At 34.8% G+C, this 17,312-nt stretch overlaps 1 protein-coding gene across 9 annotated transcripts in view; it reads left to right on the forward strand.

Moving 5' to 3' along the window:
• ADGRB3 (adhesion G protein-coupled receptor B3) overlaps positions 1-17,312 on the forward strand; it is a 448,710-nt gene that overhangs the window by 422,089 nt on the left and 9,309 nt on the right. For 5 of the 9 annotated variants that reach the window (XM_068183747.1, XM_068183743.1, XM_068183748.1 and 2 more), the window contains 5 exons: positions 1,364-1,459; positions 2,794-2,833; positions 5,368-6,011; positions 6,170-6,283; positions 15,525-15,560. In XM_068183747.1, the coding sequence (XP_068039848.1) occupies positions 1,364-1,459; positions 2,794-2,833; positions 5,368-6,011; positions 6,170-6,283; positions 15,525-15,560 (930 nt within the window). The remainder of the gene's footprint in view (positions 1-1,363; positions 1,460-2,793; positions 2,834-5,367; positions 6,012-6,169; positions 6,284-15,524; positions 15,561-17,312) is intronic. The other 4 variants (XM_068183751.1, XM_068183750.1, XR_010997055.1 and 1 more) reach the window with 3 other exon arrangements.

Here is a 17,312-nt window from a genome sequence, read left to right on the forward strand (position 1 = left end):
GACCTAACTTCAGCATTGATAAAGTGAGAGAAGACTTGGATTAAATTTGCAGCAAATGGGAGATGCCAAATTAAATTAACATCAAAAACATGGAAAACCAAAGCAAGTGTAGTGACCTAAAATCACTATATGAGTTTCAATACAGCGTGTTTTCATGCTGTATTGAAACTCATATACAACGTGTGTTTTTTTTCAATTACAACGTGTGTTTTTTTGTGTTTTGTGTGGTCTTGGTGTTCTGAAATCAATCCAAACCTTCCCACCTTGCTTCATTCTTTCTGCCCTATTTTTGGCTCCCTCCACCTGCAACAGTCACTTATCAAGACTGCAAAGCAGTCCTATTCATTTAAGGGTTGAGCCCTTTAAAAAAATGCTTTCTATTTAGATTTTTTTTTAAATTTCATTTTTGCTTTTGTGATAGCTTCTAAACAACTCACATTAGAATATGATACATTTAAAGAGGACAGCTTCTCACCAGCAACAATTGATGAATTATTCTCTTCTGCTGTTCACAAAATGTCCATGAGTAGAAAACTATTTTATCCCTTTTAATTATTCTGAATAAGACATCAAGTAATTTTTACAGATAATAAATTGAATGTAGTTTTTTATAGGCAATTCATTCATAGTACTTTTATATTTGAACAAGAAATTGGATCACCCAACCAAGTTCCTGTTTCCCAAGTCACATCTTGCTTTTGTACTTTCAAGAAATCTGTCTGTGTGCAAAAAGTCCACTTTTCTTCGTGGAAATTGAAGATACTTCTCTCATCTGGAGAATTTTATTCCTAGAAGAGTTGCATTAGATTCCCTGTACATAGAGCTAAAGATTATTATTGGAATCAGTAATATCTTGCAAATAGACTTATTCTTAAAAGTACAATTATGAGATTACAATAATTGTTAAGAACTGATTTCAATAACTGTCTGATTACAATAACTGTAAAGAACTGTCTTTCAAGAATCATACATTTATCAAGAAGAAGATAAAGACACTTTATCTCGCAATGGTTAGCAGTATGTCTATTAATCTTGTTATCAGACATCTACCAAAGTGAATAAGACAAAGCCAAGTACTATCACCAAGACAAATGTGGATTAAATACCATATAAGCACTGTCTAGTAGCTAATTCTGGCCATACATAAAACTAATTCTGTGGTCTCAATGTGATAGAGTGACAAATTTATATCAGCCACAAATATAACAAATGTATGAAATGACGGAAATAGGCATTTATGTTTATTGCCTCTGATTTATGAAGTGGGCTAAAGAAAAGTCATACATCGCATTCCATATGATTTATTTTAATCTCTACTAGGAGTCTATGATGTTACACAAGAATCAGTATATTTTTTTCACAGGTTCAAGATGCATTCAGATGTCGGCTAAGAAATTGCCAGGATCCAATCAATGCAGATTCTTCAAGTTCTTTTCCTAATGGACATGCTCAAATCATGGTTAGCTTTTATTTTTTTCTTTGCCTATGAATTTAGTGTTCCTAACAGAAAGAAAAACTTACTGTATTGTATGTGGCAAGTTTGCATAGCTGAAATATTAACACCTAAGCAAAAGACTGTTTACGTTATCATCTGCTTGCTTAAATATCTTAGCTAGTTTTAAATTATTGGTGTGATCATTTAGTGGAGCACAGTGAATTAGTATCTTCCACCAGTGTACTTTAAGAAGAATCTTATGTAAGAGAATAAAAATAATTTTATGACTTTTTCTAGTGTTGCTGTAAGGAGTACTGATGTATTTCCCTTCATGAGGTCTTGAAAAATGTTCTCAAACAAGATAAGAAGAAAGTGCTAGGCATTCTACAGGGTGAATTTATTTAGTGTGTTAAATTAAGAGATAGTGAATTTTGCTAATATTATTAGGTAATGTATTAATACAACGTCGTGGTCACTTCACTTTGAACAGTTTGTCAGAATATAATGGGGTCAGAAACAGGCCCTAAAGACATGCAAGGCTCAGCAAGAATGCAAGGTACAGCAAGCAGATGCCCTTCAAAATGAGGACTCAAAAAAATAATTTAATATTTGGACTTCACAAGCAAGAAAGAGATTCGTTTTACTGAACTTTTAGCATGGAATAAACTTCTTGTGAAAATAAAAATAAAAAGTAAATAAATTCTCTAACAGAATAAATTGTTTTGTTTAGCTAGGAGAAGTGTGCTTTGATTTCCAACTGTTAAAATTCTTTCTTTTTCTCACAATTAATTTTTGCATAATGAAATAAATAATAGTTGTTTTCAGGGAGTACAAAAATTGTATATGACTACATTAATAGAAAGAAATGACAGAATTTTTCATAACATAAGCACTTCATTTACAGAAATTAATGAAGTTTCAAACAGGGTGGACTATTTGAATTACACTTATTCACAGAAATTGCAGGCTATTTTTCATACTTCTTTTCATAACATTACCTTGAAAATCTTCCTTAAAGAACGTCCTTTGATGAGATGTAGAAGTTATTTTTTCATATACCTTAAAAACTATACACTGTATCATTTTATTAAAATTATATACTCTACTTCCACCTATTTTATTTTATTTTTTCTGGTCAGGCAGCATACTTTGAAAAGCACCCAGTTATACTTTAGGAAACTTTGTAAAGCTCTGCTGTTGTAAAACAATACACTTCACCTTCTCAGCAACAAGAAACTACTTTTAACAGACTATGACCCTGTAAGTAGGACATTTTGGAAGTGCCAGTTGGCAAAAAGGTATTGTGGTTTATTTTTGAATTATTAATGGCTGTTCTGTTTCACTGTTTTTTGTTACAGACTGATTTTGAGAAGGATGTAGACATTGCTTGTCGGTCAGGTAAGAACACTGAGAGAGTATTTAGCCAAAAAAAAAAGTCTTGTACAAGTTCCTTGTGAAGTGAAAACCAGAAAAATGTTGGGGTTTAGCTGTTTATAGGAAATATTTATTAATTTAAACAAAAGAAAATGTGAAAAATTATGTCACTTTGTGAATACATTTAATAAATTGTGTTACTAAGGCCATTAACTAGAATTGGGCATTTGGAAAGTAGTCAAAGGTGTGGCTGTCTATTAGAAAGCAAATAGTTGTGGAAAGAAGATAATTCTTAATGCATTAAGCTTTCCTTCCCTGGTACACAAACAAACATGAAAACATCATTTTACTTGAACAACAACAACAAAAAAAATAGTGTATCTTGACAACGGTGTATATCAAGGATGCGTCAATTTGCATTCATTTTAAAGAGGGTATGTTTTTTAGGACTCTATGTGAAATCAACAATAGTTTATGCAAATTAAGTTTTATTTCACTTTACTGAGAAAAGTTGCAGGATTTTTAAGGATATTGCAATAGTGTGATCTTTAATCAGTTGGTTGTGTTTGTTTCCATATATTAAAGACAACACATTTGAGCTATTTATTTGCCAACCTTATTTAAATAGTCCAGTGTAAAATAAATTACTGTTTAAACTCTACAGAATTTTTTTTTCATCTAGGAGATATTTCCAAAGAACAGTTTTTCCTAGGGAAACAGCCTTGCCCAAACACCCTCAGTTTTCAATAAAGGGAAAGAGAGAGTGTGTCCTCTCTATGGGGTGAGTCAGAGCAGAAGCCTGATTTAGCTGTTCTGCATCAGCCACCTGAAGGACACTCTCTCTTCACTGGCTAAATGCAGAGCCAAGAAAGCTGATCTCATTAAGGTAAAGTTTGAGTTTCCAGTCACCAGCCTTTAAAAAACTGCCAGTTGAGTTTCTTGCTATATAGACTTCGTTCTTCCCTACAGATCAGTTTTATATATTTTGGAGGAATCGGGATAGTGCATTGCAACACAAATGCCTGTGTGTCACCATCCAATGCAGACAAAAATCCAGCATTGATCCATGTAGTTTCCACTTCTGTGATAACATAGCTCTGCAGCGGGCCTTGTCAGAGGTGTCCTAAAGGAGATTGACTCTGAATGCAGTTATGAACAGGCTTTACCTGATAAGCATTTGAACTCACTTTCTGATAATGAAAAATTTAAGGATAGATCACTGTTTGAAATGTCTGAACAAGTGTCACTGGAAACAATGAAGCAGACACTGAATTCAGGTATTTTTGCGCAGTTGTTTAGAAGCAAATTATTCTTTTCATAATGGAAAAAATGAGAGTTAGTTTAGTGTGAGGAAGGAGAGTCAGATGTCTTATGAGCTGCTTGCTATGGAAAAAGGCAGTGGACTGACAGGCAGGTACCGGGGGATCTGGGTCATTAGAGCCCTTGGGCAACCTGAAGAGATGCAAATGTAATACCTAGATACTTGAAGCTGTCTTTCTGTCTCAGCCCATGAGCTGCATTTTGTTGTATAAAATAGCACTGGTGGGAATGAAAATATTTTCAACCAGGACCAGAAAATCCCTGCAGCCAGCTGGAATAAGCCCAGTAATTGGTTGCTTTAATTGTTTTCTACCCTTTTCCTTTCATTACAGATGTTGGATTATAGACTTACTTTTTTTTTTTTTTCTTCCCTAAGATGAATAATTGTGATTGAATAGATGCTTTGCTTTTGTAGCCATTATTCAATGCTTCTGGAAATTTTGAATTTAATTACAGGATTTGTAACTTTTACATGTAAACCTCATCTCAAAAAAATTGTTGAATGTTGCTACAAGTTTGACCAGGAAGGTCTAGGCCTAGAACAAAAGTGGATTATGACTCTGCTATAAAACATGTTTTAAAACATGTTTATATTCTTTATAACCTTTCCAGATGCAGTAAAATATTTTCTGATACCAATGGAATTTCTTCCCAATGTGGTGATTCTTTTGTCACTTTTATTTAAAACATAATTTAACAGTGAAGAGTTTTTAAAAGTCAGTGAAAGGGAACATTTAGGAGTTTAGGAACACATGCTCATAGTTATAATCTTATGGTAGGTCATTACAGTGGATTGACAAAATTATTCTTCCTTACAATCTGTTTGACATTTTCCAGACAGTTATGTGGAGTTAATAATGGCAGTAGGGATGTCATAGTGTATTTTTTTGAAAAACCCTTAATGAGTTCCACATGGCAGGCTTGTGCTTAAGCTGTAAGTCACCTAAAATCTATAGAAGTCAGTAGGAACAAATGAAATGTTTTTAATTCATATAAATGACTGAAGCTAGTCAGAGACCAGTGTCAGTTACACACAGTAGATTAAGAGAACAAAAAACCCAAAACCACAGAAAAGCTATTCCAAAAACAATATTTATAAAATGAAAGTTAATAAGCGGAAAGAAAATATTTTAGAAGATGCACTGGTAAAGAAAGCACTGCTAGATAAAGCCACAAGAAAAAGCAGTGTTAGGTTGATACAGTTTCATTCTGTAAGAATCATGTTCTCTGACCCACAGTTCTGCATAAAGACATTGGACCTTGCAGAGCAGCCACTATAACAGGAACACTTTCTAGAATTTCACTAAATGATGAAGAGGAAGAAAAGGGACCAAACCCAGAAGGAATGAGCTATTCAACCTTGCCTGGAAACATCATCTCCAAAGTCATCATCCAGCAGCCAACGGGTCTCCACATGCCTATGAGTATGAGTGAACTGGCCAATCAGTGCTTGAAAAAAGACAACAGTGAGCTGCGGAGGACTGTGTATTTATGCACTGACGATAATTTAAGAGGTGCAGATATGGACATTGTCCATCCTCAAGAACGGATGATAGAGAGCGACTATATAGTCATGCCCCGGGGCTCAGTAAATACCCAGCCATCACTGAAAGATGAAAGCAAAATGAATATAGGCATGGATACCTTGCCTCATGAAAGGCTTTTGCACTACAAAGTTAATCCTGAGTTCAATATGAATCCCTCTGTAATGGACCAATTTAATATCAATTTAGACCAGCATCTTCCCACCCAAGAACATATGCAGAGTTTGCCATTTGAGCCCCGCACAGCAGTGAAGAATTTCATCGCCTCAGAGCTGGATGACAATGCAGGATTATCAAGAAGTGAAACTGGATCCACAATATCAATGAGCTCTTTAGAGGTCAGTGGTGCATAAACAAATTGCATGCGCTGTTGTTCTAATTTTATGATAAGACAATAAATTGTGTCTTGTGTCTAAGGGGTGAAGCTAATGTTTTGATTCAGTATAAATTATTGTTTGGGATCATACACTGCTGTTCATATTTCTCTTATTATCAGAAGTGTTTATACCTAGAAAACAAGACTAAAGTTTCAGAGCCAGTCTGTATGAAACAATATAGTTCTGGAGATTTAACATTCCACACGACTGCCGAGGATTTCGTGACCTACCAGGTAAAGTCCACTGGAAAATTCTGTGTTGCTATGAGAAGAAAACTATTCCTGCAAGATACAAGTGCTAATCATTTGCCCTACCTGCAAGCACATGCAGTTGAAAATATTTGCCATTTTATTGCTGACAATCATATCTGTCTCAGATATGATAGGTCTGATTCTGCTCTCATTGTTGTAAATCTTGGATTCTTCCATCCAATATTTCACCATTTACTGATTTAGTTTTGTTTGCATGTGCATGCAGGCATTGGTACAACTGATGTGTGCAATACGTACAGGTGGGCTTCATGTGGAGTATTACAGATTCCAGTCAGATTGCAAAAAATGTACTGAAAAGCCTTTAAAAGGCTTTCAGTTATTGCTACAGTCTGTCTGTGAGATTTAAGCATTTTCAAAATGAAAACTATTGAAATAAATGGTTAAGATCTAAGCGTCAAACACTGTCATTCTTATTAAGCTTTTACCTTTGAAAGCCAGGAGTGATCTGGAGTTAATTTCATACTTGGACCTCCTGAAGAACCGGAAATACATTTCACCAGCACGTCAAATGTTGTGAAACATGGCATTTTGTGGGACAGAGAAAGACAAATGAGAAAAACATGGTACTCACTCACTCTTTGAAACAAGTTACACATGGAAAAAAATTCTTCTTAATGGGCAAACTTGAAGCCATTAGCTATTACTCTAGAATGTTTAGACCCGTCTGTGTAAGGAAGCAGAGACTCAGCCTTATTTTTCAATGTTTAGATGCAACTGTAGCTGATACTTCATAAATGGTGCATACTTATGGATGTTTCTTTTAAAATGGAGTTGAAGTTTTATGAAGATGAAGTTTTATGAAGAGTTTGGGCAGAAGATCAGAATTTAGATTCTTTTTAAGAGATACCTTTACAGGCTTTGAATATTTTCCATGCTGTTTATATTGTGTGTGTACTACCATAAGTATTTGCAAGAGTTGATTTAGCTTAAAAATTAATAGGAAAGGAAGTGTGTGGATCTGCAAGGAATCAAAAATTATCCATGCTGTTGCTGTTGCCGTTAAGGTGAATCTGTATAATCTTGAACAAATTTTCAAACTTATTTCTAAAAGATAGTTTAAGTGCTTGCCCTTTCAGGGCTCAGACAGACAGGCTCTTTCAAAGCAAGAGTGAATTGTTAAAGAAATTACTGCACTCAGTTCAGGTATGTTAGTTAATATATCTTAGGTGGTGCACAGGAGTTCTCAAATTTAATGCAACCCCAGAAGCAGAATAGTTAAGGTCACCTTCCAGCAGTATCCTCTCCCACCTATCTACAACACCGTCTTTCACAGCATTTTTGTCAGATACAGAGGCTTAAATCCAGTCCAGTTAATATTAGAGATATGGATATGTGAGGAAGATTAATAATTCTTAGAGAAGATGGACATACATGGCACCAAACCTTCACTCTAAATAAATTTTTGGTGATGCCTCTTTTCCTCCACTGGTGACAAAGTTCATCTAGGATACCTAAAAAAAAAAAAAAAAAAAAGTGGTGTAGTTCCTGACACCACTTTGGAATATAGGCCTGAAAATCGATCAGTATAATGTAATGCTCCTTTAAAGTTATTTTTCTAACTGTATTTGTATCATATATTAATTTTACCTGTAAGATGGGATGTAGACACGGAATCTCAGTCACCATTCTGTATATAATTTTTATGCTCAGGAGAGACTACTAAGTATGTAGTAGAAAATGATGCAGCAAAATATTACAAGATAGTAAATATGTAGTCTCTTCTAACTTGGGAAGCATACTAGGTTTAGCAGGCTGTATTTTGGTCTAGAAAGCCAGTTATGTTTGTAAATCTCATGAAACACAGAATAATCCCATGTATTAGCAAAAAAAGCACAGATATTAGGGCAGGTCAGAAATGAAAGAAACAGTTTTGGCTTTTGTGTCTGCCTTTGTGATTCCCAACATTACTTGATGAGGGTGTGCTGCACTGAACTGAAGATAAGGATGTGCTGCACTGAATTGAAGATAGGAACATGAAAGAAAATTGTATGTAGAAGAAAATCAGAGTCTTAAGCAGATCCTGATAAGCAGATCCAGCCAGATAAAGAATGTGATTGTGTTTTTACTATGCAGTTGTCTGAGAAGCAAGGGTTGAGGTAAAGCCCAAATTTTTTAGGAAGATTGCAAAACTTTTCAAAAGACAGGGCTTTGTCAGACATGGAGCAGCAAAACCTACAGCAGGACATTCAAGATCACCCTGTCGACCTCTTTCCTGACAGAGCCTGACTAGACCAACTCTAAAGGAGAAGATCCTGAGCAGCAGAAAGCTTCCCCCCTCCTATCAGCTTATAGTCAGAAGACAGCTACAGTATCAGCACAAAAAACTTATATCCCGACTTCTAACAATGAAGGGAGCAACCACCACCCCTACCATTAAATATCTAAATGCAGACATTCCCCTTCTGAAATGGAAAAAGAGCTCTTCATATTTGGGTCCCCTATAGAGTCAATTGAGATAAATAGCCATTTTTAGGCCACTTTTAGACATCTGCTCCAGGATGAAGTAAATTACATGCCTCTGTTCATGTGTCTCTTTTAAGATTCCATAGAGGAAGCCAGAATGAGTAGTTCAAACACAAGCATCAAAAATGTTGATGTCCTAAATTTAGTCAGATGCATCCTACTGTTTGTCACAAACTTTCTTATAAAACTTTTATATCTATTTTTTTTTTCTGAAGGAAATGCTTAGATGTGAACGATTAAATGCTTTACTACGTCTGGAGGAATTTTGTTTGCAAAAGATAGTTTGAGAGTGCCATAATATTTACATACAAGTATTGCCCAGATAAGTATAAATTTAAGGATGTGCAGATTCGCAATGTGCAAATCGGTGATTTTTATTTTATTTGGTATGCACCCAGCAGTACTTATGTGATTATAGGCACAGGCAGGCATATTAGCACAACATAGAGTTTCTGAGGAGGACTAATCAAACACCTGGTTAATCTGAGCATTCCTTATATGCGTGGATTAAAACTGGCTTTGCTACCTTGGCATCAAAGTGGCTTGTAGTATGCTCTTTCAGTTCAAAGTGTTTTGATTTTAATGAAGAGAACACTCAATACAGTCTTTTGGAATGTTTTTTGGTTTGAAAATGTACACTGAGTTTTGTGCCCATTAAAATGAAATTACTTTGAAGTGTTGCATTCCCAGACACTTACATGCAGAGGAAAGTTAGGAGGTTTAAACATAGAGGAAGAAGCTGATTTGGGAAACATAACTCCAGGAAAAGTAATTAATCTCTTTTTATTGGGCAAAAAAAAAAAAAATTATGAAGAAGTAGATACTTGTGAAGAGACTTGCACTGTTAGATTTGTGAAAGAAGAATGAATGGTTCTTTGAAGGGAACTATGGTTAGTGTAGTGTGAGCAAAAATGGAAAAGAGCTGAAAGAAGACAAAGACTATTAAAAATTATAAAATTAAGAACATGTAAATACAGGCAATAAAAGCATTTATTGAGGAGGGTGGGGGTGGAGAAATGTCATGTACTTTATAAGAACAGGAAGAAATAGACTTCACAGATTATTTGTCATGTAAAGAACTGGCATTCTCTTTCCAGACTCTTATTTTCTTTATTTTTCTGTCTCAGGTTCTGCTGTGAGATCTTTATGTTAGTAAGTTGATTGTGAGACCAAAATAATCCTTCTGTATTTATTTACGAGAGCTCTTAAAACATTCAAAGACAGTCAACTCTGTAGGTCCTTGGCCAAATTACTGACAGGGAACTTGAGGAAGAAAATACTGTTACAGCTGAGAAAATAAAGGGATATGTTTAAGACAGTGAAATGCAAAGAAAAATTAAAGATAGGTAAAGATAAAGAGCAGAAAAAAGACATTCAAAAAGAAAAGGTCGGAAATATGGCAGAAATGGAGAAAAAACAAAATGAAGGTATTAGGAAGAATGAGATAAAAACAGCAGGGAAGGAACAAGGCCTAAAATAATAATAATAAAATCCCCAAACCAGGAAAAGAAGGGGGAAAATACAAAGTTAAAATAATCAATCTCATCAATAAAGTACCAGAGCATCAGGCAGAAAAGAAAAGCAAAACATTGTGAAGTCATTTTGATTTATGACATGAGAAGTAAAAAATAGAGAGAACAAAAACAGAGAGATGAGCACCACAGGAATTTCTTCTTTATCATGTTTCCATATTGCATTTATTTTCAGATATTCTGTATCTCAGATTTCTATCCCTCCCATTCCTCATTTCATTCTTCAATAAGCTGTGGAGACAGCTCTTGCCAATTTTGTGACTCTCAGTAAAATGAAGTCTAGCCCTATAACAACCCTCTCTTTCTTTCACTAGAGCAAGTAGGTCCCAGAGTCCTCTAACTTCAGAAATTGATGCAGATTATTTTCAGGTTATCTTACAGAAGTGGGGGTATAATCAGGCAGAGTTTATTGTAGTAACTGAAGAAGCAAAGAACTGAAATTTTAGTCAGTCTTGTAAAATGCAGTATATATTGCAGACTTTATATTATCATTGTCTATTTAACAAGTGCTACATTTTCCCTCAAAGCATTCAGAAACACAAAGCAAGTGGTCTTACTTGATTGAGTAAATAAATATGCAGGCTGCCTTATAAAAACAAGGAGCAGCAGGCCACAATAATTTGTCAGAATACTTTTAAAGTGAGAACTTTGAAGTTATGTTTATGCTGCGTATTGGCGTACTAAATTTCCTAGTGTGTTTTAAAGACTTAAAATTCCCACATTAAATTATTTTTTTCATGAAAATTTCCTGGCTTTATGTCTAGCTCATGTTATGAACTAGTAGCCAACAATCTTCTATTCATAAATTAGAGTGTTTTTCAGTTATATATACACAAAAGGCATTTAAAATCAAAACCATCTCTCCATGTTCCACCTTTATATCTCTGAGGGCCAAATAAGATTTTTCTTTACTTTTGTTCTGGAAAAAAATCCTCCTCAGGCTAAGGTCTTGTGTGTCAAATCTCATCTCAGAGAGAATTATAAACTGCTGATAATAAGACTTTATATTAATGGAAACATGGTTATAGCCCTCTCTATAATATGGTATCTCTGGTTTCAATTATGCTTTGCACAATGAAATATATCTTTAGGAGTATCTGATGTAATTAATCAGATAGTGGTGTAACGCAGTGTAGAATAAGGAGAAAAACAGGCATTTGTCATTTTACAGACATGGAGAGGGATTTTATTAGTCTTTTAGTAGGAGCAGCTCTCTCCTGGTGCCAGCGGATTAGTGTGTGCTGGTGTATGGAAATTGTTCTCCGAAATTCTATTTTTGTCCCTCAGCAGAGTTTAAAGTTGTTCTGGAATTACACAGAGAAGCTATACATGATTAGCACAAAGTAAAATTGATTTAAAATAAATTACTACCACAAATCTCTTTTCACAGAGTTTTATTTTGGCTCTGGCATGAAGGGTACAGGGTTTTTTCTACATAAAATGGGTTTTATCAATTAAGATTGAAGAGCCATAGAAATCAGAGATGGAAAAATTCTTGTCATGTCATCTTTTCTATCAATGCAAGAACACTGTACAATGTATTTCTCTAAACCATAGTCAAACTTCACTTTCAAGACTAGAGTGAATGGCTTCCACTGTTTCCCTCAGCAATTTTTGCATAGTTACATAAACTTAATTTTTTCCCAATACCAATTCGGATTTTTCCAGGTTTTTCCCATACTAGTTTTGTCTTTCAGTGTTTATATCCTTCTAAGGTTTCTGTACACGCTTCTTCCAGAGGCGAAGTTGCACAAATTTGCATCACTCTTTTATCCCTTCCTCCTAAAAGAACTTTTTGCTGCTACTCTCCTCTGAAATTTCCCCAGTTTATGGGCATGATTTGGATTCTTACAGTGTAGAGCAGCAATGCAGAACTGTCACTGGAGTTGACAAAGAGGTCTATCACACCCTTGCCTGCTTAAATTGATCCCTTTTTTTGTAGCATTTGTAATTGTACATGGGTTGAAGCCTACCCATACCCCTAATTTTTTTCAGAATCATACCAGCTAATTTCACACTCCCTTTTTTACACACTCCCTTTTTTACACACTCCCTTTATTACTGACTCTTGCAGTTCTCTAGCATTCGGGGCTCTTCAGCTTGGACAACAGATGAGTGAGGAGCGAATAGGAAACTATTATTCATATCTCCTATAATATCAAAAAGAGGAACATCAAATTAAATGTCAAAGGGATAAACAACGTGATTTCCTTTGTCATGTTTTTATATATTTAAATTGTAAAATTCACTGCCTCAGTACATTTTAGATTTCAGAATAAGCTCCTCCCAAGGAAATTCTGAAACTACTGAAGACTTATGGAAGGTATTGTGGTAGAAATGTGATTTTATACTTGCCCTTCTCTATATCATTCCTAAAACATCATAGCATAACCTGGTCAAATAAAAAATACTAAATGAGGCAAAACATAGATAATATCCTTTACAGGTTTTTGTTAATTGTATTCTTTTAAAACTAATACTCAAGTGAATCTCCAACTGATCCTTGGGAAAAACCCACCAACTTCCAGGGTAATTTTTGTGTTGCTAAAATAATTCTCAGTTTTGCTTTTTGAAAAGAAACATATTGGTGTGACCAGTTCAGCAGTTCATTTGACACAATGAAATTTCACCCCTTACTCCACTCAGTTGCCTTTTGTCAGTTTAATGTGTAGAATGAGCTAGATGGTTTATTTCTGGAAGCATTTAAGTATGTGTGGAAAACTCAATTTTTCCTCATCCAAAAGAGACATAACAAACTTCATATAAGAAGAAAAGAATATATGCAGTCACAATTAATGCAATTATTTTCATGGCTGTTATACAGAAACTATAACAATTGAGTAAAATTTCAACTTCCAATTGAGACTGAAGGGAAACTCCTTCATCCTTGTAAGTTTCCCAATGACTTCATGCTTCTAGATATGTTCCCCCTCTCAAAAACTAACACTGCTGTCATTTCAGGACAATGATTTAGCAGCCAGGAGGACCTGATTGTGTACATAGTGGTGTCAGTGACAATATTGCAGATAACTTTCCATGGTTCAGGATCACATTCATAACCAGCATCCTTTGGTTTTCAAAACTTGCAGAACTTTGCTGCTCCTGCGGCAGTTACACACATTGCATGTTTTTATGCTCGGGCAGCACTTGTGCTGTATTTCATTGTATGCAGCCACGCAAAAAACATGAAGCACAAGCACAGAACAGATGTTCCTTATTATATAAGTTTAAAATAAATATTTTTGTGAGAGGTTCTTGTTGAGCCCTAGAAAATCTTCACTGAGAAAAACCTGTGGTATATGACCTGTTTGGTCATAACTGGTGTGAACTAACAGCAAATACTTGCCTCTCTCTCTCTCTCTCTAACAGTAGCACAACTGAATATTTTGCAGTCTTTTAGATATGTATTTTCACCATGTGAACAGTGATAGTCTATCTAATAATAGACAAAACCTAATAATCCAGCTATGCCAGGAATATTTTCACTGCAGTCAAGCACACTTAAAGCAATATGCAAGTGTTTCAATTTTACAAATCACAGTACCTAGCCAACTGAATATGTTTTCCTAATTTGCTATATTTTTGCTTAGAATTCAATGTTATCAGGTTTATTACTGAACTCTAACCTAAAAATAGCTTTTTCAAACATTTTTCAAAGTTACTCCTGTAAACTTCACTGCATTATCTATTGTACATGTTTCTTATTTTGTAACCACTGAGACTTCTCTCAGTGGTAGATGTGGTCTAATCGTACCTTAAAAGTAGATCATTCCTCATCCCAAATGCATAGATTCTCTTTAAATCAGGCCTTGATGATTAAAGATAGCTTCTCCAAAGCTTGTTTTGTTGGTTGTTTTAACTTAGACTGTTCTTTTATAGAGCCTCAGAACCCTTTTGGCATCAGAGTGTCGACAGTGTTGCAGTAATATTCCTTATATTATTGTGGATTGGAGCATTAAAATTTTACTACAAAACCAGACAACATGTCACAAAGTGGTATAATCAAGGGCTCAGAGACCAAACATCTTCCAGTTTTTACAGCTGGGAGACTTGTAAAATCATTCCTTTCAATTTCAGGAAAACAAAGCAGCTTACTAAAATCTGCAGGTTTGTTAAACCAAATAAAATCAAAATCAGAAACATTCTTTCTCTTGACTTAGTGAGTTTGATTCTTCTTTACTGAAGAAATTAAGTGTGGTGTGAAAAGGTTCCTTCATCATGACTTAAAGCCATCATACCCTATCATAAAAATTAGGGTTAAACTTCAGCAGAAAGTCTTTTTGGGTTTGGGAGTACTTTTATCTTCTTTAACCCTCCTTCCTAAAGATGGATATATCTTTTTGTTCATTCTCAAGTTTTTTTCATTCTTTTCAGCTCTCACAACCTAGCTTCTTCTTTCTATCTCTTTAATCTATTGCAAGCCATTTAATTTCCAACTCTAAAAGAAAAAAATATATTTTTATCCCTTCTTTAGAATATTCCTGCTTCTTTTTGGTATAATTTGACTTTATAATTGATTTCTTTTTGGATCTAAAAAATTCTGTGCTAAATTATTTGTAACATGTCTAAGCAATCATATTCTGTTGCATTTTATACAAGTGATTACTTCACTAGTAAATCATTCTTGCTTTATATCAGATGCTTTGAATCAGATTTGTCATAAGTTTAAAACAAAGTCATTGCTTTCTCCATTCAGATTGTCATTGCAACCAAACAAGCTGAAGCTATGGCTTCGGCTTGATTTTGCTGTCATTTATTCCATTAAAATCAATGGAGTTGTACCAATGTAAGCTTGATGTAGGAAAGAATCAATTTCTGTAAACCTATAAAAAGTCTAAATCATAGATATGTGTAGGTACCTGTGTAAAAATGTATCAATATTATGATAATTTTCAAATACCACAGAAAGTATAGAAATATTTTGTACACCAACAGGTTCAATTGCATGCAAATAACATGCACATTATGCATCCCAGTGAAATGCATTCTGGTTTATTTCAGAGAAAATATGATGATACTGGTCTAATAAACTATGCAAAGTCCCACATTACTCTTAAATTATCAAGATAAAAATCTCTATCTTCTTACAAAATACCTAATATATACCTGATAGGAAAAAAAAAATTGTTATTTAGACTCATTAATATGATTTCAATAGTCCCCTTGTTAATAAAACCTCTTTTTTCTTTTTTTTTACTGCTTAATAGAGAAGAAAATCACGTTATTCGGACCTTGACTTTGAAGTAAGTTTTACTGAATTATTCCTGAATATTAAAAGTATTTTCCTAAAAGTAAATGTGAAGTGTTCATTTTAGCAGATTTTAGCCTTCTGGCATAGTAAATGCGATAGGGTTGTTCAATTGGTACTGCACAGAACATGATGAACAATTCATTAAAACTACTTTGGTGCAACTTGTTTGCAAAATATTCTGAGATCAGACTGTCATATTGCAATATTAACCATCATTATTTCAGTTTTTAAATTCTTTGCCTTTTCATTTTCATCTGGGTTTGGTTTTTTTTTTTTTTTTCTCTTTTTTTTGGCTGGCTATCTACTTACTGAAAAAGCGTGACACTTTTATAGGACAGGTTAAATCACAGCAGAAGTTTGCTTTGCTCAAGAGATTTTCAATAATTTCTTTTATCTTTCTTCAATACTACTTTACTGAAATACGACTTTCACATCCAAGTAGTGATTATAAATGTGTCAAATTTTGAATGATGTAGTGGTGCAGGTGTCAAAGCTTATGGATCACATGCTATATAAAAATTAAGTTCATGTAAGGTTCTTTAGGTTGGATATGCATAATTTCCGACTTAGATCCTGTGGAGTGAGAAGGTTTAGTTGTGTTCATTAATGACCATTTTGTTCTTAGTCAATACAATTAAGTCTCTTAGAGATTTGTTTGAATTTTTTTCACGGATTTCTACCAGAAGGAATACAGCAGTTAGTTTTCAAGGGGCTGTTCATAATTTTAGGTTTTCACATAGGGTGTCTACTCATGCATAGAAGTAGTTTGATATAATTCATTTTGTGTGTCTCCAAAGAAACTGAAAAATTACATTTGTATAGAACCTACAGACTGTGGGCTAAAATTTGAAAGCCTGTGATCAGCACATATCAACCATAACACCAAAAACTCCCCTGTTTGCAATTACCCTAAATACACTTTAGGATAAAGGCATAGAAAGAAAGAAGAAATACATGAAACAATAACAAAATTCTGATGAGCAAGCAACTCTAAAATTAAATTCAATCATAAGTTTTATAACTGTAGTGATATAAAGAATTCTACACTTTACTGGTTTTGTCATTGAAAAGTAGAAATATTACAATAAGAGCATTCTCTGTGGCAACAGATACTAAAACATTCTTCCTGTCACTCAGAAACATAATCCAACACCAAATAAACACCAACAATGCAGTACGCATTCCGCTCTCAAGAAACAGGATTCCTCATTACATATTTTCTCTTGACTCACATGGTTTCACAGACTCATAGAATGGGAACTCATGTTGGAAGGGACCACAGAATGGGGCATGTGGTCCAACCTCACTGCTCTAGCAGGGTCATCCTTGAGCACATGGCACAGGATTGTGCCCAGATGATTCTTGAATAGCTCCAGTGAGGGAAACTCCACACCCTCTCTGGGCAGTCTGTGCCAGTGCAAGGTCACTTGCACAGCAAAGAAATTCATCCTCATATTCAGGTGAAACTTCCTGTCCATCAGTTTCTGCCCTTTACCTCTTGACCTGTTGCTTGGCACCACTGGGAAGGGCCCAGAAACCTCCTCAACACCACTTTTTACATACTGATAGACAGTGATAAGATCCACTCTCAGTTGTCTATTTTGAAGGCTAATCAGGCCCAATAACTTCAATCTTTCCTCAAAAGATAGATGCTCCAATCCATTAATCATCTTTGTTGCCCTCCCCTGGACCTGCTCCAGGAGCTCCATGTCTCACTTGCACTGAGGAGCCCAGAACTGGACAC

The sequence above is a fragment of the Anomalospiza imberbis genome, chromosome 3 (genome assembly GCF_031753505.1).
Source record: "Anomalospiza imberbis isolate Cuckoo-Finch-1a 21T00152 chromosome 3, ASM3175350v1, whole genome shotgun sequence".
NCBI lineage: Eukaryota > Metazoa > Chordata > Aves > Passeriformes > Viduidae > Anomalospiza > Anomalospiza imberbis.